The 21,963-nt window shown below is 51.7% G+C and overlaps 1 protein-coding gene and 1 non-coding gene across 5 annotated transcripts in view; both read left to right on the forward strand.

Annotated features, from left to right (window-relative positions):
• Positions 1-20,748, forward strand: part of Dnajc5 (DnaJ heat shock protein family (Hsp40) member C5) — a 50,962-nt gene extending 30,214 nt beyond the window's left edge. The window contains exons 2-6 of one of the 4 annotated variants that reach the window (XR_006849493.2): positions 14,905-15,022; positions 15,737-15,950; positions 16,392-16,563; positions 16,642-16,715; positions 16,940-20,748. Coding sequence is in view for 3 of the 4 variants with exons in the window: in XM_046433479.2 (XP_046289435.1) it covers positions 14,916-15,022; positions 15,737-15,950; positions 16,392-16,563; positions 16,940-17,043 (597 nt within the window). In the remaining variant the exon portion in view is untranslated. Of the gene's footprint in view, positions 1-435; positions 565-11,888; positions 12,037-14,904; positions 15,023-15,736; positions 15,951-16,391; positions 16,564-16,641; positions 16,716-16,939 lie in introns of those variants that run through there. The other 3 variants (XM_046433480.2, XM_046433481.2, XM_046433479.2) reach the window with 3 other exon arrangements.
• On the forward strand, positions 13,674-13,747 carry Trnaa-ugc (transfer RNA alanine (anticodon UGC)). The gene has a single exon. It is a non-coding gene; the product is annotated as a tRNA-Ala (tRNA).
• Positions 20,749-21,963: the final 1,215 nt, after the last annotated feature.

A 21,963-nucleotide genomic window follows, 5' to 3' on the forward strand; every position in this document is an offset into this window, starting at 1 on the left:
AGTAATGGAGCCTGCCAACCCTGCTCTGAAACTGTGAGCCAAAATAAACCTTTCCTGTTTGTTAGCTTTTTGTTGCTGTGACCATACCTGAGGAGAATAGCAACGGAAGGGGAAAGGTCTATCTGGGCTCACGATTTCAGAGACCCAGTCCACAGCAGCTGGCTCTTGCTCAGGGCCTGAGGTGAGGCGGAGCATCGGGGCCCAGGAAAGCAGTGAGGAGGAGTGAGGATTCAGAGGCCCCTTCCTCCGCCACATTGCCACCTAGGGGTCCCTTCAGGTTATGGATCCATCAGGTGGGTTTATCAACTGAGAGGTCACAGTACACATGAGCTAGTTACCTCACCTCTGAACATTCCTGTATTGTATAACACGTGAGCTTTGGGGGGACATTAAAGATCCAGACCATAACTCTTCCTTGAGTGGTTTTTTCCTTAGGTTTTTCACTTCAGTAAGGAAAAGCCGACTAACAACACATACCAATGTCGCCGGGGCTGACCTCTGACTCGCAGTTCTCTGCCTCAGGAGGACAGGGCCGTGTGCCTGGCAAAGCCGTTCTGTTGCATGGTAGGTCTCCGGTTTTGCCTTCCACTTGCAGACACGTGCACTCTGCTGTGCGCTTGCTGTGTGATGCTTGCTCACTCCACTGTTGGTTCCCGTGCTTCTCGTGAGCCTGGTGCCCTGCACCGGCACCACCCCTGTGCCTGCTGTGCAGCAGCCTTGAGGCCACACGGTGTGTGATAATGAAAGTTGGGAACACTCACTGCTTCCCTGGGCCACGATGCTCCTCCTCACCTCAGGCCCTGAGCACTAGGGTCGGCTGCCTGGACTGACTGAGTCTCTGAAACCGGGAGCCCTTCCTTAGCTGTTCTCCTCAGGTATGGTCATAGCAACAAAAAGCTAACAAAGAGGAAAGGTTTATTTTGGCAGGATGGATCCATAGTGGTGAGAGAATTAATTACAGCAGGACTTTGCAAGGTAGAAAAATCTTAGAAACACATTGAGTTTCCCAGGAAGCCCCCAAAGGCTACATATGATGTTGGGCAATTTTAGGGATTTTTTTTTAATATGTGTGTGTGTGTGTGTGTGTGTGTATGTGTGTGGTGCTGAGGATTGAACCCAGGGGTGCTTAACCACTGATCCACATCTCCAGCCCTCTTATTTTTTACTTTGAGATAGGGCTTCACTAAATTGCTTAGGGCCTCACTGAATTTGCTGAGGCTGGCCCTGAACTTGCAATCCTCCTGCCTCAGCCTCCCGAATTGCTGGGTTATAGGCATGGCCACTGTGCCCAGCAGGCTGGGACTTTGTGTGTTTTGTTTTGTTGTTGTTGACTCCTTGTGTTGAGAAGGCATGTGGGAAATGCTTCATGAACGTTTGCTGAACGCCTGGATGATGGGCTGTGACAGGTAGAGACCCAGACTTGTGCTCAAGGCCCGAGACAGCTCCACAGTAGGTGACAGCTGTGCTTTGTATCCAGGACAGCTGTCTCAGGTGTCTGCACAAGGTCCTGAGGTCTCTGGAGGAGCCTCGGACAGCAGGGAGGTAGAGGGTACGTCAGAGTCTTTGTCCACCAGCAAGTCAACGTGCCTGTTAGGTCCAGGAACATAGTGGGTTCAGGCTGGTGGTCAGCAGGCCCTGCATCCAAAAACAGTCTTACAGGGCAGGCCAGAGAGCTGAACCTCATGCTACCAGCAGGATGAAAGACCTCAGGTAACGGAAGCAGCTCATCTGGCATGGTGAGGGGGACATGCTGTGTGAACTCCAGGAGACCCCCTAATGTGCCAGGCCCTCCATCCCTGCATGTGTGTATAGAACAGGGCCTTAGAGCCCCACCTAGCTGTACCTCCCAAGGCTAGATTTATAAAATATACCTTTTTTTTTTTTTTTTTTTTGTAAGAACTAAAAGTTGAGAATTTACCCTCCTGGAATGCAGATGTAGCAAACCTGTCGTGGCAGTTCCTAAATCCTAACGAGTACAGTTCAGGTAGATCTTGACCTGAGTCTCAGGAATCTCTAAAATTTAATTAAAACAAGCTATAAAAAAATAAAACAGCATTGTGCAATTCTAGCAGCAGATGACATACTCCTGAGCTCATCACCCCGGGAAAAATGCAAGGAAGAAGGGGTTGGCCTGAGTTCACCCTAGTCATTAGGAAATGGAAGTAACAGAGAGGGCAAGGACATGGAAGGGGGCTGGGGATGTGGCTCAAGCGGTAGCGCGCTCGCCTGGCATGCGTGCGGCCCGGGTTCCATCCTCAGCACCACATACAAACAAAGATGTTGTGTCCTCCGAGAACTAAAAAATAAATATTAAAAAAATTCTCTCTCTCCCCCTCTCTCACTCTCTCTTAAAAAAAAAAAAAAGAACATGGAAGAGACCCACACTGGGCAGGCAGAGTCACGACTGAGCAGCATCAGAGCTCTTGCTGTAATTTATGACTTAAGGGCAGTTTTTGTTTTTGCTTTATTTTACTTTATTTTAATTTTTTGCAATGCCTGGGATTGAACCCGGGAACTTGTGTTCTGCCTGAGCCACACTCCACCCCAGAGGGTGGTACTTTTAACGTTTTTGTTTCCTGTGTTAGAGAAAGGTTCATTACTTGTAATCATTAAAGTGCATTTGCTTTCCGGCCACACCTGTTATCCCAACCACTTGTGAGGCTGAGGCAGGAGGACCCTAAGTTCCAGGCCAGCCTGGACAACTTAGCCAGACCCTGTCTCAAAATGAAAAATAAAAAGGACTGGGGGTGTAGTTCAGTAATAGAGCACCCCTGAATTTAATCCCCAGTACCAAACGATAATAAAGTATGCCTGCTTGTTTGAGAAGTTAGCAAGCCCTCCCTGTGAGCATGGAGAAGCTTGTCTGTAATGTGCAGAAATGCTGGGACAGGCAGTATTTCCATTAAAGGTTGTTTATTTATTTTTAAAAATATTTATTTTTTTAGTTTTAGGTGGAATCGGTATTTTTATTTTTACGTGGTACTGAGAATTGAACCCAGTGCCTCACGTATGCTAGATGAGCACGCTACCACTTAAGCCACATCTGCAGCCCCCCTTTTTTTATATTTTAAAGGCGGGGGTCTCACTAAGTTGCTGAGGCTGGCTTTGAACTTGCGATCCTCCTGCCTCAGCCTTCCAAACCGCTGGGATTAAAGGCATGTGCCACTGTGCCCAGCCTACATTAAAGGTTTTGATAAATGCGAAAGAAGTTGTTTTTTTTCTGAAAATGGATATTAATGATATTTTTGTGACCCCACAGGGAGGCTGGGCATGCCAGGGGTAGAGGGTGTGCATGGCACGTGTGAGCCCCTGAGTTCCACCCCTAGCACCACAGGGGAGATGTAGCTTCATGTCTCTGTTGTCACCATTCTCTTGTTTGATTCCTATCACATATCCCTTTGCCAGCAGTCTCCCAGCTAGGAGAGAAATTGCATCCTTTCTTGCTGGAGTGTGTCTCTTCTTTAGTTACAGAACTGTGTGCCAAGTGAACAAGGAACTTTTATGAGTGCTTACTGCCTGGCCGGGGGTCGGCTTTTAAGTGGAGTGTTCAGAGCACATCATGGCAAGAGCATGCAACAGAGCAGAGCTGCTTGCCTCATGGCCCCCAGGAGGAGCAGGTCCCTGGTCCCCTTCCTTCAAGGGCATGCCCTTGTAGGGTGGGAAGGTGTCAGGTGTGCCCTAGGCTGGGGATGAACCTTCATCACCGTCCCTTGGAGGGGCACTTCAGACCCCACGTAGAGCAACTAACCTGTGGGATGTGTGGAATGTGCAGAGATTTAAATGGAATGGTTTCTGTACTTGGACAGTACCTGTTATAGCTTACCAGCTGGAATGGTGTTCCTAGTAGCTACTTCTGTGCTAATTGCCCACACAGGCCTAGGACTTCTGGGCTCACATGGTCTTTCTGCCCTAGCCTCCCAGGTCTCTGGAACTACAGACAATTATAACAGCTGATTTTTTAAATGCAGGTAAGATCAATATACAGTGAGAAGCACAGATGTGCTCTAAATATTTTCTTTTTTACTATATATATATATATTTTTTTTTGGTGGCCCGTACGGGGATCGAACTTACTATATTTTTTTAATTGGTGCATTATAGTATGGTGGGATTTGTTGTTACATATTCATATGTACACGTGTAAATTTTCTCTTCTTTTTTCTATACTACTGAGGATAGAACCATCCAGGGTCTTGCACATGCGAGTCAAGTGCTCTACAACTGAGCTCCATCTCATTTCTCTCTTCTGTTTTGAGATGGGGTCTGGCTAAGTTGCCCAGGCTGGTCTTGATCTTGGGATCCTCCTTTTAGCCTCCCAAGTAGCTGGGGTCATAGGCCTGCTCCACCGTGCCCGGCTTGTTGGCTGTGAGTGCCAGTGAGTTTTGGTGTGCATGTGCACATGTGAAATCACAGTGCGGTAAGGTCTAGGATGATTCTGTGACTCCAGGTTTCCCTTGGCCACCCTGAGGAGTCATGCTTTCATGTACACAAGGTCCTTTTGTGTCTAGCCTGTTGTGCAGGATGGACTGTGTTTGAGATTGACCTGTGTTGTTGCTTGTGTCCAAGTGTCCTTAGTTAGTACTATCCTATTAGGGACATCCCAGATACTATCAGTCCTTCTGACTGCCCTTGGTTTGTTTGCTGTACTTAGAACTAATATTGGGAGTTGGGTTGTGGCTCAATGGTAGAGCACTTTGCCTAGCATTTGTGAGGCACTGAGTTTGATTCCCAGCATCACATTATAATTAAATAAAAATAAAGGTCAAGTACATCTGTTATTAAAAAACAAAAAACTAATATTGAGCTGGGATCCCAGGTACTTGGGAGGCTGAGGCAAGAGGATCCCAAGTTTGAGGCCAGCCTGGGCAACATAGTGAGACCTGTCTGAAAATTAAAACAATAAATAAATAAAAAGGCTGGGATGTAGTTCAATCCCCAAATCACTAGTATGAGGGGGTTGGGGGGGACCAATATTCATTATTGTACTGCTTCACATAAAATGTAGCCACCCCCACCCCCACCGTACTGGGGATTGATTGAACCACTAAGCCACATCCCCAGCTCCTTTTAGTCTTTATTTTGAGACAGGTTGCCAAGCTGGATGGAACTTGAAATCTTCCTCCCTCAGACTCCTGAGTCTCTGGAAAGACGGGGTGTCCACTGCACCCTGTGAAGTGTGGAAGGTCTGATCCTCCCCTTCACTCTCTTTCTTCCTAGATGTCCTGCATGTCATTTCTGCCTACTGTAGGGCAGGGTGCAGCTCAGTAGTGGAGCATGTGCTCAGCATGGAAGACACTGGTTCCATTCTCAGCAACGCTGAAGGAAAACGAGGGTAGTTTTGTTGTTGCTCCTATTGCTTTCAATATTCCTATGTGATTTTTTTAAAAGGGAAAAATGGTCTTATACCTATGGTGGCACACAACTGTAATCCCAGCTGCTCAGGAGGCTGAGGCAGGAGGATTGCAAGTTTGAGGCCAGCCTCAGCAACTTAGTGAAATCCTGTCTAAAAACAAAACATTTTTTTTTCAGAAGGGCTGGGGATATGGCTCTGTGGTAGAGTGCCCCTGGGTTCAATACACATACCACAAAAAAGTAAAATAAATAAATCTGGTGCCAAGGATGGAGCCCAGGGCCTCGTTGCTAGGCAAGTGCTCTGCCACTGATCCACACTCCCAGGCTGTTTGTAAGGCTTTCTAAAGCTTCACCTGCTGATGCCAGCACCTGATTATCTTGAAGTGGCAGTGATGGGTTTCCTGTGTCAAGTGTGGGCTTTTGTCTTGAACATGACACTGACTGTGGGCCCAGCGCTGCTTCCTCGCTGGCCGCCTCTGTTCCTTCCACACTCTGCAGCCAGAGTGATCCTGGAGGACAAGCTGGCTCTGCTGCTGCCTGGTCCCATGAGCTGATTCCAGGCATCCTGCTCTGGAATTCCAGTCCCTGCTGATTCCAGGCATCCTGCTCTGTGGGACCTGGTGCACCACCTCAGGGCATGTTCCCCGTGTATGGCAGGTGGGGCACTTGCAAGGGCCCTTGGTCGTGGAGGCCTCTTCCCTTTGCTTGGAGAAGATCACATGTGAAAGAGGGTTTTGTTGAGTGTTTGGTGTGGACATGATAAGAGCAGTTCTGTGCTCTATGGCCACTCAAGTTTTCCAGTTGGAAAGCCCTTCAGATAAGGGTTTGGTGTCTGTGGGGGCTGTGGCTTCGTAGCACAGGACCCTTCCTCCTCCCCAATATCCAGTGCTTTGGTGGGCAGGGCAGCGTGGTGAGCAGTGGAGAGGGTGGGGTGTTGTGCTGGCCAGGTCTGTGTCTGCCAGGGCGCTGTGCTCCCCTCACGTCTCCTACAGGCCTCGCCGGGCACCCACTGCATCTTGGGGCAGCAGATTCTCCTGCATGGTGCGTGGTCAGAGGCAGTAGTGAGTCAGTGCTCCCCTGAAGTGAGGAGAGTGAGCTGGGGTGGGGAGCGGGGAGCAGGGAGCACTCTCTGTGCTTCCTGGCAGCATGCCACCAGTTCTCCTTGAAGTCCATGCAGCTGTTGCTGCTGTCTATACCAACCACTTCTGTGCTGCTTCAGAGTTTTAAAAATGTTTACCATCTTGCCAGGTGCAGTGGCACATGCTTGTGATCCCCAAAGCCTGAGACAGGAGAATTGTGAGTTCAAAGCCAGCCTCAGCAATGGGGAGGTGCTGAGCAACTCAGTAAGACCCTGTCTCTAAATAAACTACGAAATAGTGCTGGGGATGTGGCTCAGTGGTTGAGTGTCCCTGAGTTTAATCCCCGTACCAAAAAAAAAAAAAAATCACTAACTGACCCAAACTGAGCAAGGCTTAAAACTTCCTGCCAATCACTTGCAAGAGAACCCTCACTTGTGCTTCAGAGTGGGTCACAGAGGTGGGGCTGTAAAATGCTGCTGGCACACAGCTGTGCTTTCTTTTACACATTCAAGACTCAGCTGCAATGGAGGCTGCCAGATCGTGGCCTGCCCTTTGCCCACACTCAGCCCTGCCCTGTAGTTGTGGCAACACCGCAAGGCTGCCTGGCCAGTTGGTGCTGACTCGTGCTGCCTTGGACCTCTAGCTGTGTGCCACCTGTGACCTCACAAAACATGGGAAAGCAACTTCCTCACTTCACTTGGTGAGGCAGGGAAACTGAGTGATTTGAATGGGTTTGGGGAGGAGACCTGGTTTTTGCTCGTTCTTGAGAAAATTTGGGGTTCCTCCCCAGGCCCCTGTGATTACCTATTAGCCAGGACAGCCACTCAGATGGACAGCTTTCTCTCTGGATCTGAGGACACTGTAGGACTCTGGGAGACTGCATGGAGGGCGGAGATGGCATGTGGGGTGAACTTGGGTTGGAGGAGGCATTGGCTCTGTGTGGGTCTGGGGTTCTCAGAGTGAGCCAGTGTCTCGCAGCCCACCATGGTGCAGGGACATGATGGGTGTTTACCGTGACATCTTGGTTGTGATTTAGGCTACTGCAGCTGAACCCCTCAAAACCCACTGGAGACTTTTGTGGAGTGTGTGGAAATGACTCATGAAGATCAGCTTCTGGGAAGGGCATCAGGAGAGGTCTGGTTGTTCATTTTATCATAATAACAACTTTAGTTTTTGTATAAATGTGGTACAGAAATTTATTAAAAATTCAGATAAGAGCCAAGATGGTGGCCACCCCTGTAATCCCAGTGGCTCGGAAGGCTGAGGCAGGAGGATCACAATTCAAAGCCAGCCTCAGCAATTTAGTGAAGCCCTAAGCAACTTAGTGAGACCCTGTCTCAAAATAAAAAATAAAAGGACTGGGGGTGTGCTCAGTGGTTAAGTGTCCCTGGGTTCAATCTCTGGTACCAAAGGGAGGGAATTTTTTTTTCTAGATAATACAGATCAGTACAGAGAAGAACATGATTTAAAAATCCAGCAGTGGTCTTCTACAAAGAATAAGTTTTTAACCTCTGGCCCTAGTTCTCCCCAGAAACCTGGCTACTGGATACTGCCTTCCAAAGAAGCCCACAGTCTTAAATAAAAGCGTGGTTTTCATTTTTCCTTGCAGTAACGAGATCGTTGCTGCCTCACCCCAAGCAAGCCTGTATCCCAAGTGACATTGTCTTTGCCCCAGGACCTGATTTGGCTCATGGACTCATTTTTACTCCTTTAATTATCACTGTTGGTGGTGGTGCTGGGGTCTAACCAGGGCCAGGTCATTCTGTTTCAGGCCATGTTGCTTGCCCCTGCTGGGAGGCATGAGCTTCGCCTGAGGCTCGCCGTATGTGTTCTGGTGTCTCCCTCCCACCCTTCAGACTCACGGTTCTTGCATAGTCTGGTGCCATCCGCTCACCTCTCACCCCTGTGATTCCAGTCTCCTTGGCTGGGTTTTTCTAGAAATCCTTGAGTTCATTTTAATACTGTTGGCTCAGAATCTCAGACACTGCAGGTTCACAGATTTGCGTTACTCAAGAAAGAGAAAGCTGCCTTGGGGTGCGTAATTAAAGGTTTTATTCTCTGGGTTTGAAGATGTGTGTTTTCTCAAATACTGAAGTTTCGATATGGTTACTGGCAGTTCATTGAAACTAAGAAAACAAATTCTAAGGTTTTGAAGTCTTTAATCTGTGCTAATGAAGAAGGTAGAATGACAACCAGATGCAGTGGTGTATGCCTGTCATCCCAGCCACTCAGGAGGCTAAGCAGGATGATCACAAGTTCAAGGCCAGCCTGGCCAGTGTAAGTGAGACTCTGTCTCAGTGAAAAACAGGAAGGGCTGGGGGTGTAGCTCAGTGCAGAGTGCCCTGGGTCCTGTCCCCAAGACTGCAAAATGCAGCACAAGAGCAATAGCCACCAGTGCACCCAGGAGCAGTGAGAAGTCAGGCAGGCCCTGCTCCTCTCCCCAGATGCTTCCTGACTGCCCTGCCAGCAAGGAGGGAGGTGCTGTTGGGAAAATGGCACCTTTCGAGATGTCCGTAATTCTTGGTAATGCTCTCTCACGTCCTCCTTTTATAGTGATCTTCATCCCAATTCCAGAGGGCTGTTTCTTTCTCCAAATGTCACCCCTTTGACCCAGTCAGTGAACCAAGGAGTTAGGGCAGCTTTGCAGGCCTGCCACGTGAGGAGGAGCTTTGCCCAGGCCATTGCAGCTGAGGAGACATGCAGTTCAGAAAGGAGTGGGACATCTGTGGCTATATCAGGACTTCGCCTGGGCTCGAGGGGATGCCACCCAGCAGTATGGATGGCGTCTGGCAGGAGACACTCAGGAGGTTCCTCCAAGACCTTGGATGATCTGCCAAGGATGAGGAAGTTGCAGAAATCAGCAGGACTGGGGCTGGGATGTAGCTCAGTGGCAGAGCACTTGTCTATTGTGCAAGGCCAGTAATCCCCAAGACTACCACCAAAACCAAAACCTCAGCAAAGCTGTCCTCGAGGTGGCAGCCAGCTTAACCTGGAGTTGTGCGGACTGTACCGAGGAGCTTCTAGAGCCAGCTCCTGAGCAAGCAGCCAGCAGGGGACACAGCTGAGGAGGAGGCAAGAGACAGGGAACTGCAAGGAGCAAGAAGAACCCAAGAAAGGTTCCAGAGAACGGCTCAGTAGCAGCTCCTGCAGACCTCTGTGAGCCGAGAACTGAGGACACGAACCCCACACTAAGAGGTTCTCATTAGCAGAGAGGAATGCCCGCACACACCACCTGCCTGCAGTCTGATGAGCAGCAGACGCACTGGCAGGGCCAGGAGGCATCTGGAGGAGGCTCTGCCATCACGGATGGGGCTGTGCCTACACCACTGCCCTGAAGACCTCCAGTGGGACACATGTGGAGGTGGGCAGGGCATGCCTGGTCTTGACCCTTAATGGCTTGGCCATGTGTGCATTCATGCCTTCGAACTTTTTTTTTGGTGCTGGGGATTAAACCCCGGGGTGCGTAACCACCAAGACACATCCCCAGCCCCTTTTATTTCTTATTTTGAGGCAGGGGCTCACTCAGTTTCTCAGGGGCTCACTAAGTTGCTGTGGCTGGCTTTGAATTTGCCATCCTCCTGCCTTCTCCTTCCTAGTCCCTGGGATTATAGGTGTACACCACCACCCAGTTCACTTCACGTCTTAGGTTTGGGTTTTGCGGTGTGTGTGTATTTAAGTTGTAGTTGGGCCTAGTACCTTTTTTTATTTGTTTGTTTATTTATTTATTATGTGGTGCTGAGGATCAAACCCAGCATTGCTAGGCGAGCACTCTACTGCTGAGCCCCAGCCCACATCTTAATTTTTAATAAAAGTTAGCTAGCTGTGGTGGTGCACACCTGTGCTCCCAGTGACTGGGGAGACTGAGATAGGAGGATTCCCAAAATAACAAAACAAAACAAAACAAAAAAACTTCAGAAAGTAAAGTATTGTAAAAAATTAAAAACAGAAAAATGTGTTTATTATTATTATTATTACTACTACTACTACTACTACTACTGCTACTATTATTTGGCAGGGTACCAGGGATTGAACTCAGAGGCATTCAAACACTGAGCCACATCCCCAGCCCTTTTTTGTATTTTATTTAGAGACAGGGTCTCACTGAGGGGCTTAGTGCCTCACCATCGCCGAGGCTGGCTTTAAACTCTCAATCCTCTTGCCTTAGCCTCTTGAGCTTCTGGGATTACAGGCGTGCGCTGCCGCAAAAAAATGTGTTTATAGACTAGCTCCAGAAAAATGTGCTTATAGAATCAAGATATTAAACAAAAAAGTAACTGGGCGCAGTGGCCCATGCATATCTGTAATCCTGGCTACTCAGGAGACTGAGGCAGGAGGATCAAAGTTGTGATCCTGGGATGCTCTACCCTGAGCCATATCCCCGATTCTTTTTATTTTTTATTTTGAGACAAGGTTTCCCTAAGTTGCTGAGGCTGGACTTAAACTTGCATCCTCCTCTCTCAGCCTTCCAAGTCACCGGGATTACAGGCCTGCACTGCTGTGCCTAGCAAGTTACAGCAGGGTGGGTAGTAGGTGCAATCCCAGCAACTCTAGTGACTGGGTGCAGCAGGAGCATCTGGAGTTCAAGGCCAGCCTGGGCAAGACAGCAAGGTTCCATCTAAATACCTTAAGGTGTACAAAGAAAGGAAGAGAAGGGTACTAAGGCTGATTTATTATTGAAGAAAAAGCCTCTGTGAGCTAGGTACGGTGGCCACACCTGTAATCCTAGAGGCTCGGGAGGTTGAGGCAGGAGGATCTCGTTCAAAGCCAGCCTCAGCAAAAACAAGGCCCTAAGCAACTCAATGAGACCCTGTCTCTAAATAAAATAAAATACAATATAGGACTAGGGGTGTGGCTCTGTGGTTGAGTGCCCCTGAGTTCAATCCCTGGTTCCCCCCGCCCGCTGCCACCACCCCCCAAAAAAAAGCCTGTGAGGATTGAATGTGGTCTGAGCGCAGTGTCTGGTCTTTGTGGTGGTGCTGTCCTGAGGCTCCCACGCCTCACCCGAGCTACTTCCAGTCCTGCACGCTATCTTCCAGTGTCCCAGACAGGACCAGCTCCTCTGCCTATGACACACGCCTCACCTGTGTTTTGCATGCTGCAGGGCATTGCCTTGCGTTGCCCACTGTCGAGCACAGCGCCTGGGTGACAGGAGCTGTCCGCGTGGCCCCAGCAAGTGGTGGGCTCTGCTGTGCAGGTCTGTGCAGGTGACTCCCCGGGTCCGTGGTGCTCAGGACCAGCCCTGCTGTTACACAAGGCTTTCAGCAGATTGTAGCGTTATTTTCATTTCCAAATGACCGATGATCTTTTCAAGTACCATGAACCATCTGTGTATCTTTTTAGAAGGGTTCAAATCTTGTTCCCATGTTTAAAAAAATAAATAAAAACTGGGGTTTTGCTGGGGACATAGTTCAGTGGCAGAAGTTATTTAGCCTGTGTGGCTCTGGGTTTGCTTTCCAGCACCGCGAAATAAAACAGACAAAAGCCCTGCGAACCCAGACTTGCTGTGGTGGCAGCCGAGTTGAGCAGAGTCCTTCATGTCCCGCCCAGTCGTGCCTCGGACTGCTGCCTCCGTGCACTTCCTGCCCGTGTTGCAGTGGGGATCCAGGTCTGCTGCCTTTCCACATGCTTTTTAGATCAGTTAATCAATTTCTACACGATGTCTGCTGGGATTAGGGCTGGGTTATGTCCACTCTGTAGACCTGCATTAACAGTAGCAAGGCCTCCTGTTTAGAGATGCCATCGATTGTACCCAGGGGTCGCTGCTGTTAAGCCACACTCTCAGCCTTTTTTTTTTTTTTTTTTAAGTTTTTATTTTGAGGCAGAGTCTCACTAAGTTGCCCAGACTAACCTGAATTTGGATCCTTCTCCTCAGCCTCCTGAGTTGCTGGAATTGCAGTGTGCGCCGTTGTGCCTGACTAGCTTGTACGTCTTTTGCTAATCGTAAATAATTCGTGACTTTGGGTGCTGCTGTAAATGACATATCTAATAAACTTCTAATTGGTTGCTGCTCTCAAAGCTCAACTGTGTGTGGTGAAAGTTAGACTCTTCTCCCTTGTCTCTGCCTGGCTCCCTTGTCAGTCCCAGCTGCTCTGCACATAGCCACAATTTGTGTCTTACTTCCTGGGCTTTATGCTTTTTATTTCTTACTGCAGCATTTAGGAATTCTAGAACAGTGCTGGACAGAAGTGGGAAGAGCAGCATCCTGGCTGTGTCTGCTCCTCCTCAGCTCTGACCAGCTGGTGCTAAAGCAGGAGTCCCACCACCTGCTGCTCACAAGGATTGATCTCCAGAGTGGCTCACAGAATTCAAGGAAACATCTGCTTCTGCTTCATCTGCCTTACTACGAAGGATACATTAAAGGATACAGGCTGTGCAAACGGCCTGGTGGGGCATGCATGGGGCGGTCGGGGGTCCTGGCACAGGTGTGTCCCTGCTAGTGAGCTGAAGAATGTGCATCCTGTCGCCTTCAGAGCTCCTGGTGCCCTGGGGGTTTGTGGCCTGTACTCATGGCTGTCTTGTTTCTGTGGAGTGCTTGTGGCACAGTCTGATTGATGGGTTACGTTACGCCACAGCCGCTGGTCATTGGCTGACCTGAGTTCCTTTCCACCCACCTACCTGTCCTGCCGTTCTCTAGGGCTTTGCAAAGCTCAGCTTGTTAATGTGAGTCCAGGTGAGCTTGAAGGACTAGTATGTAACCTGCCGGAGCACTTAGGAACCAAGGGCAGAGTCAGCCTCATGCCCTATTGGGTGTGGCTCAGTGGTGGAACACTAGCCTAACATGAAAGCCCTGGGTTCAACCCGCAGCACGTAAAAAAAGAAATACTTTGTAACCCTGTGATTTATTCTTTGAATTCCATGTTATTTTGTAGTGTGTTGTTTAACAGCAACTATTTCAGGTTTTCTTTGCTCTCTTACTCTTGGGTTTCTAGTTTAATTTGTTAAGAGTCACGCTGTGTGTGACTGATTGAGACTTGTTTCAAGGCCCAGTGTGGAGTATCTCTAGGTGCATGAGTAGTGTGCATGGAAGAAGCATGCTGGGTGCTCCACAGACCTCAGGTTGTGACAGCTAATGGAACCGTCTAGTGTCACTCCTGATTTGACAAATCTGTCACCTGGGCATGGTGCGCACACCTGTAATCAATCCCAGGAACTGGGGCGGCTGAGGCAGGAGAATAGCAACTTCAAAGCCAGCCTCAGTAGCTTAGTGAGACCCTGTCTGAAAATCTAAAAAGGGGGGCAGGCTGGGGATATAGCTCAGTTGGTAGAGTGTTTGCCTTGCATGCACAAGGCCCTGGGTTCAATCCCTAGTATCACAAAAAAAAATTTTTTTAAAGTAGGGGCTGGGATATAGTGTAGCTCAGTAGTAGCGTTCAATCCCCAGTACTACAAAAACAAATGGATAAAAAATAAAAATAACTGTCAGTTTCTGAGAGGGGTGTTAAAATCCTAATGGTCTCGCATTTTATGCACTCTGACCATCCTGCTGTGTTAGGCTTTTTTTTTTTGGGGGGGGGGTACTGGGGATTGAAACCAGGGATACTCGACCACTGAGCCACATCCCTAGCCCTATTTTGTATTTTATGTAGAGACAGGGTCTCACTGAGTTGCTTAGGGCTTCACTTTTGCTAAAGCTGGCTTTGAACTTATGATACTCCCGCCTCAGCCTCCCAAGCCGCTGTGTTAGGCTTTTAGTCCACTGACACTGAATCTCATTTTTGGTATGTTTAGGTTGATATTGCTTTTCTGTTTGTTTCCTAGGTGCATCTGTGTTATATGAATATTTTTAAGAATTTTATGTTTCTTGAGGCTGGGGTTATAGTTCAGTTGGTAGGAGCTTGTCTTGCAAGCACAAGGCCCTGGGTTTAATCCCCATCACCCCCCCCCAAAAAAAAAAGATAAATAAATAAAATGAAAGAAGAAGAAGAAGAAGAATTTTATGTTTCTTAGCTGGGCATAGTAGTGTACACCTGTAATCCTGGCTGCTTGGGAGGCTGAGGCAAGAAGATCTTGAGTTCAAAGCCAGCCTCAGCAAAAGCAAGGCCCTAAGCAACTCAGTGAGACCCTGTCTCTAAATAAAATACGAAATAGGGCTGGAGGTGTGGCTCAGTGGTTGAGTGCCCGACCCTCCATGCCCCATCCCTCAAAAAAGAATTTTATGTTTCTTTAAACTTTCTACCTCGGGGCCCTGACCATGGCTGGCCTGGAACTCCTGTCTCAGCCTCCCGAGGAGTGGGGTCACCAGCGTGCACCACCACGCTGGCCCTTCTGTGGGTTTTTACGTAGCTGGGGGACTATAGTGACAGCGTGACTCTTCTCCCCTTGCTGAGGCAGCAGTGTCGTGGCACCACAGGAAGGCGGTGGGATGCTCCTTCATGTCCACAGGGCTGGGAGCCTGGCTGTAGAGTGTCCAGGTGGCTTTGCTTTGGTCTTATGAAGTTCCTCAGTGCACCCTTGCTGTTCCTTCCTCTCATAGAGTGACCTAACATGGCAGACCAGAGGCAGCGCTCACTCTCTACCTCCGGAGAGTCACTCTACCATGTTCTTGGGCTGGACAAGAATGCGACCTCAGATGACATTAAAAAGTCCTATCGGTAAGAGGCTGCACGCAGGCCCTGCACCTCCCCTGGACAGGCCCCTTCACGTACTGTCACCGTGCTCTTCTAGGAGCTGGCACAGCCTTTCCCCTGGAGGACTCAGTAGTGGCTGGTGGTGCTGCTGCTGCCTCTCTGCAGGTGTAACGTGCTCCTCGCAGCTCAATGCGTCATACTGGTGTTCCCTTAGCTGAAAAAGCAGCACTTTGTGGATGCTACAGCTGCACACAGTTCTGGAGCGGGTGGGGTGCAGCGAGGGTGGCACCCCTGTTTTCTGCCTTGGCCTTCTGGCTGTTCCAGGCACTTGGCTTGGCTGCCGTGGCAGGCGGCAACCTAGACCAGAGAGGCCTCATCACTGACCCCTGCCTCGGTGGCTGCATCTATGCTCCCAGCACTCTGCTGTTGGTTAGACACCACTCCCTTCCTGTCAGATTGGCATGTGCAGTGGCCCAGCAAGGACACCAGGGGGCAGGAGGGTACCATTGGTGATTCTGAAAGTGGGGAGAGGAGTGGGGCTGGTCCTGCTGCCCTGGCTACCTCTAGACCCCTCCCTGTGGGGAGCCAGTGCGGGGGGGGGCTTCCCCCTGGCATGCCAGACCTCTGGGAAGTTGGGAAGGCAGGTGGTGATGGGTGGGCCTTCCTTCCCCTGGGCCCTCCAGTGGCTCAATGCACAGTGCCAGTCCAGGAGAGAGCCAGCAAACGGTTCTGTTGCAGGAAGCTTGCCCTGAAGTACCACCCTGATAAGAACCCTGACAACCCGGAGGCTGCAGATAAGTTCAAGGAGATCAACAACGCACATGCCATCCTGACGGATGCCACGAAAAGGAACATCTATGACAAGTACGGCTCCCTGGGGCTCTACGTGGCGGAGCAGTTCGGGGAGGAGAACGTCAACACCTACTTCGTGCTCTCCAGCTGGTGGGCCAAGGTGAGGGGCAGGGCGGGGCCAGCACTGGCTGCATGCACGGTCCCTAAGTTCCTGAGAGGACCAGGTAGGAAGTGAGCCTTCCCTTCACAGTCGTCAGGGAGGGCATCTTGAAATCTAGTTTGAAGGACCCCTGACTTAGATCGCTGGTTGTGTTTTTATTAACTTTCTTGCTTTCCTGACTTGCCACATCACACAAGGCCAAGGGATATGGCCCTTGGCTGTGGGAAGCCCTCCCTGGCTTTCCCAGCCCTCCCGTAATCACCCCCTCTAGGCAGCTGTCTGCTCTTCCCTCCTGCCTTCCCCTTCCCAGCAGGTTCTTCCTTCATCCCCATCTGAGAGATCCTTCCTTAGCTGGAGGCCCACCTCTGCAGCCCGTGCTTGGGAGCCCTTGCAGAGGCCTGGGGCCTACAGAGGCCATGGGTGCCTGCCTTTCCTCCCCAGGCCCTCTTCGTTTTCTGCGGCCTCCTCACCTGCTGCTACTGCTGCTGCTGTCTGTGCTGCTGCTTCAACTGCTGCTGTGGCAAGTGCAAGCCCAAGGCCCCCGAGGGGGAGGAGACGGCCTTCTACGTGTCCCCAGAGGACCTGGAGGCACAGCTGCAGTCTGATGAGAGGGGTGAGTGCCTGCCCCCGGGTGCGTGTTCCTGGGGCGCCGTCACGTGGCCCTGAACGTGTCAACTGTCTTGTCAAACAGGAGGGCACTGACACTGTGCCGCGAGTGTTTGTGGTGGCAGCTGGGACTGTTGAGGTGTGAACGTGGACACTGAGGTAAAGCAGGGGCAGAGAGCTGTCCCCGCCCGTGCACTGCGGTAGCCGTAGATCCAAGGGGCAGGAGGTGGGCGGCAGGCAGGCGGGAGGATGAAGGGTGGTGGTCAGCCAGCAGCCTCTCCTGAGTGCCGTCCAGGTGGCCGAGTGTTGTGACGCCAGGACCCTGTGCTGTGCACACGCTGGCTACTACCCTTGTGCAGTGAGCATGTCTGCTTGCTTTTCAGAGGCCACAGACACGCCAATCGTCATACAGCCCGCCTCCGCCACAGAGACCACCCAGCTCACGGCCGACTCCCACCCTAGCTACCACACTGACGGGTTCAACTAGGTTCAGGAGGAGCTGAGATTCGAGGAGGGATCAGCACCCGGCCACCGCAACCTTAGATCCATGAACTAGTCACCAGATGGGGAGGCGCCGCGTCGGGGCCTCCCCTCCTCCACGCCCGCTGCCCGTCGACCCTCGATACCCGAAGTGCGTAGCATGCAGTATTTAAAGCAGTGTAGCTACGGTCTTCTGCTCTCCTTTTCTAGTAGCATGTATGGTCGTGTTCAGTGTCTGTGTTGTGGACCTGCTGTGGCTCGGCCGCGCTCGCTGGACAGTGGAGCTGCCTCGGGGTGTTTAGCCAGGTCGGTCCAGTGAGGGTGGACTGGGCAGGAAGGGCCTCAGTGCTCCTGTGCTCACGGGGCTGGGGTCAGATTCTTCCCGGCAAAGCCACATCTCCACCTTGGCCGTGGGGTCCCAGGGCAGGGCCTGGCTCATCTGGCCCATCAAGGACAAGCGGGGCCAGGTCCTCTGGAACCACAGGGCCATGGTTGTCCCTGGGTGTTACGTTGGCATGGCGTGCAAGGGCCTCTGCACCCTGTCGTCTCCTTGTGGCAGGTCTCTCCAGGTGGTAGGTGTGATGTGGACAGTGTGTGCACATGCGTGCACTCTGCACGGTTGTCTGCCCCGGGCCTCTTTGCTTCAGGGCCTGAGGTTCCTGTCCATCGAGGGGTGCCCCTCCCGGTGCGTGGAGGTCCTCCGTCTTTGTTCCTGAACCTTCCCAGGCTGAGCTGGACTGATGGGGCCGTAGTCTCTCTCCCCTTCCCTGGGTTGTTCTCCACACTCCTTAAGCCCACCTGTTTTTTGTTTTTTTTTTTTTTTTTGTTTGTTTGTTTGTTTGATTTGTTTTGTTTTTAAGCCCTTTTTGGACTTTTAAGAATCACAAGTGGTTGCAGTCAGAGGGTGTGAATCCAAGTGGGTGGATGAAGGACTCCAGTGAGCCCCCAGCCTCTGGACCCTCCTCCTAGTGCTGGCCAGAGCTCCATCCACCCACTTGCCTTCACTTGCGCCTGTCGCCCGTGCTCTAGTCGGCACTAGAACATAGGGTTCCTGGAGCAAGATGGCTGGAGCCAAGATGCCCCTGGCCTCAGGAGGGCTGGGTCCCAGCGAGACTGTGGGACACCCTGCTTGCCAGCCAGCCTGGGAGGCCAGTGCTGGATGAGACTCTGTGAACCGCAGATCTGTGGGTGGCGCCTTGGTGGGTGAGCTGGGGAAATGTGAGCACCACATGTCAAGGCTTTGGAGCCACCTTGTGCCCCCTACAATTTCCTGAACGTGCCGGACCAGAGTCCAGTGGGCCGAGTTCCTGCAGAACTTTCCCGAAGCCTGCTGCCGAGCATCTTCTGAATTTCTAGTAGAGATGAAGAATGAGAAAACTCCTATGCTGACCGCGTGGCCCTGACAAACCACCTTGAGTCCCTTCACCCCCATCCCCACTCCCTCCCACCGTGGGCTCCTATTTGCCAGTGACTGCCAAGGGCAGGGCTTTGGGATTTTGGTGTTGGTTGAGGGTACCCAGCAAGGTCCAGTGAGGCTGCTGTGACGCCAGGGCCCCCAGCTGATCCTGTTGCAGGTGGACGTGGGCAACGAACTGCCCAGGAACCAGTCCCTGGGGTGTGTTTGTCCGTGTTGCTCATTGAACGATCATGAAGATACTGAGCAAGAGGGCTCCATGCTAGCTAGGGTGCTGTGTCAGGGCCGTCCCCCTGTGGAGGGTGGGAACCACCAGTGGGCCCACAGACTGCTCAGCAGGCAGCCCAAGGGCTAGTCCCAGCACAACAGCAAGAGCTCAGCCCCTGAAGCTTTCTTGCGATAATTCGAGAGTGAGTTGCTTTCTCAGAACAGCCAGGACCCAGGGCCATAGTCTGGTGACCTGCTGAGCATCTTCTGAATTTCTAGTAGAGATGAAGAATGAGAAAACTCCTATGCTGTGGGACAGCCCTCCTGGCATGCAGCCCTGTGGTTTTTGTCTCGTGTCCCTGTGAGCTGTGGCCACTTCTTAGGAGAAAGGATCTCCCTGGGTGGCAGCTGGGGTGGGAATAGCCACTTAGCCCAGTGTCCTGTGGGGGTCTCTGAAACTGAGTGAATCATGTAGGATTTGTAACACCACGAACAGGACACAGGCTCTGGAGTGAGGGCCGTGGCTCTGCAGCCATGGCCAGAGCATGTCCCTCACCTGCTCGAGGCAGACAGTGCCTCATCGTGCACGGCGATGGTCTGTGGCTGCCCTGGTTCTGTTTCCTTTTTAATGAGCACAGCTGGTGAGTCTTGGGGGTCAGCCTGACCCCCATGTCCCCAGCTCCTGGGCTACACTTCTGGGCTGTCGACAGTGTGTGATGTATTGCCTGGGGAGTGCTAAGGTCAGTGTGCTTGGAAACCCATCCAGAGCAGTGGTGCCCCGCAGGGTCCTGGCCACCTATGGTAGCTCTGGGGTGTGTAGATCCCTGTTCCTGCCCAGGGCTGTGGTCTTTCCTTGTCTTCCTTTGGCTTCATTCTATTTTAAGCTGCTTTAGATATTGTTGCCCCATGTCAATGAGCCTTCCTAGTTCTCTGGTGTTCAGTTAATGCAGCCAGTGTCCAGTGGGAACCTGTCAGAAAGAGAAGCCAGAGTTCCCGCGGTCTCTTTGCTACTTGCTGGACTGGGCTGCAGCTCCAGTCTGGAAAGGTCCTGAATCATGAAGCAGTCAAGACTCGTCTCAGCTGTCCTAACCCAGGTTTTAGCAGCACAGGGGAGCTGATGGCCCTGCAGGCTTCCCTCAAGGGTCCAGGTAATGTGGGCAGAGGCAAGGTGGGTCCTGCCCATCCTTGACTTCAATCTATCTGTGTGGTGCCTCGCTGGTGAGAATCATGGAAGGCGCTGGTGCCACCCCTTTCCCAGTGCTGAGCTGGTGCCCTGTAGCCCAGGACTGGCCTGTTTGTTATTTGGGTTCTGAATGCCCTGCTGTGGACAGGTGCAGCTTGTGTTGCCAGGTGCTGTGGTGCAGGCTGTGTGTCTGTGTACATGTGTGTATGTATGGACCACGCAGCAGGCCCCGCGTGCTGCTGTCCAGGGGTGAAGCAACAAGTACAAGAAAGTTGGCTCCAAAGTGGCCTCTGTTTTCTTGGTGAGTTGGGTAGGGACAGGGTCTCGGCACGGTCCTCCTGGCGGATACACCCAAGGGAACAGCCTCCTATGTGCAGGATGCGTGTGCCTGAACACAAGGTCAAGACCCCACCAGCGTCAAGCGTCACAAGGGTGACTGTCCTAAGCACATGTCATGTTCACCTGGCCCACAGGTGTGGGAAGTGTAGGAGGTGGCTGGAAACTCTCCCCTCCCTGGGCGCCTGAGTCAGTCAGTGACAAGGTTGCATCTAAAGAGCAGCCTGGGCACCTGCCTGCAGGAGGGCTGGGCCAAGGGCCCCCCAGGTGGTGCCTGTGGCGGACTGGTTCTCCTGCAAGGCGGGGCGGCCTGGGAAGCTGGGTGAGGGAGGGGGAATACACACTGACACGCACACCACAGGTGCTGCTTCTGAGAATCAGATGCGAGTGTGGAGAGCAGCAGTCCACGAGCTGGTTCCACCCAGCTGCCAGGATGGCCTGCTGACCTGGCTCCACGCACATCTCCAGGGCTGGAGAGCGAGTGGTCTCCATGGTGATCTCTGTCTTGTGTGTGTCTGAATGTTGACCTAAAGTAAAGATAACTTGTAAAATAAATGTTTTCACTGCAGAAAGTGTGTTTTTTGTTTAATGATCCCTGCAGAGTCTCGTTTTTTGTTTTTGTGTTTTGGGAGGCAGGTTTGTTTTATTTGTGACAAACACTTCCCACCTGGTCCAAGTGCACACCCACCTTCCCAGGGTCCTTTTCACTTCATTTTAAATACCCAGACGAATCACACGAGGGACCTCTGAGCTCCCGAGGGCCACCAGCCCAGGATAGCTTGGACCTCAGTCTTGGAGGCCTCCGGTGGCATGTCGACCTCCAGTGGTTGTACCAGAGTAGGTGACCCCTTGCCAGGGAAGTCCTGTGTTCTTCATGGCCACACCAGGCCTACAGCCAACACTAGTCCTGTTCCTACCATCCACCTGTCTGACCGTCAAGCTCCTACCTGCCTTTCCTGTTGTCTTCCACAGATGGAGATTCCTGCTGCCTGGTAGAGACCATTTTGGCTGGCCTCAGTTCTAGGATGAGCAGGTTCAGGGGTCTGGAGCAGCATATGTGGGTGCCCTCATGAACCAGCTCCTGACTTGGCAATCCTAAGCATAAGGAATTGGGGGAGAACAGAGGACAACTGGGTAGCTCAGCTCTACAGTAGGGCCAGCCCTCCTATTCCCTGGAGCAGTGACCACAAAAGCTGAGCTGGTCACTCCATCTCTGCCCACCTCTGTCCTGGCCATTTGGATTTCCCAGGGCTGAGCTGTGGTGACTCCTGTTCCTGCTATGCAGTGTCTGAGCTGGTGGTGCCCCGGCCTTGCACCCCAGCATCTTTGGTGGTAGTCCCCATCCTCCCTGTGGTCTCTCACCCAGCCCTCAAATGCCATGGTCCCTGGGGTGCTGTGAGAAACACTTCATCCCACTGCCCTGATGGCAGGGAAGTAGCAGGAAGCCCTCTTGAACACAGAGCGGCCTGTAGCCTGGCGTGGCTAGCCTGAGCTCTTATGCCTCTGTCCCCCACCCCCAGAATGAGTCCAGTTTGGGGAACCTGTTGGAAGTGCCAAGTCTGCCCAAGAGCATATGTCCCTAGAGAATGGTTCTGTACACAAGGGCCTGGAGCAGAGCACCTGCTGGGACCAATCTTAGGCTCAGGCCCAAGGACCCTAGTGCTTAGGCTAGAGAAGTGGCCCTGGCCCAGGTGGCCCACAGGTCTGCCTTTCAGAACTGCAGGTAGAATTGCCCTGTGGCTCACATCCCTTCTGCAGGGTACAGCCTTGGCCAAACTCCCCTCCTG

The sequence above is a fragment of the Marmota monax genome, unplaced genomic scaffold, assembly GCF_021218885.2.
Source record: "Marmota monax isolate L192 unplaced genomic scaffold, Marmota_monax_Labrador192_F-V1.1 WCK01_AAM20220418_F8-fsc00014, whole genome shotgun sequence".
NCBI lineage: Eukaryota > Metazoa > Chordata > Mammalia > Rodentia > Sciuridae > Marmota > Marmota monax.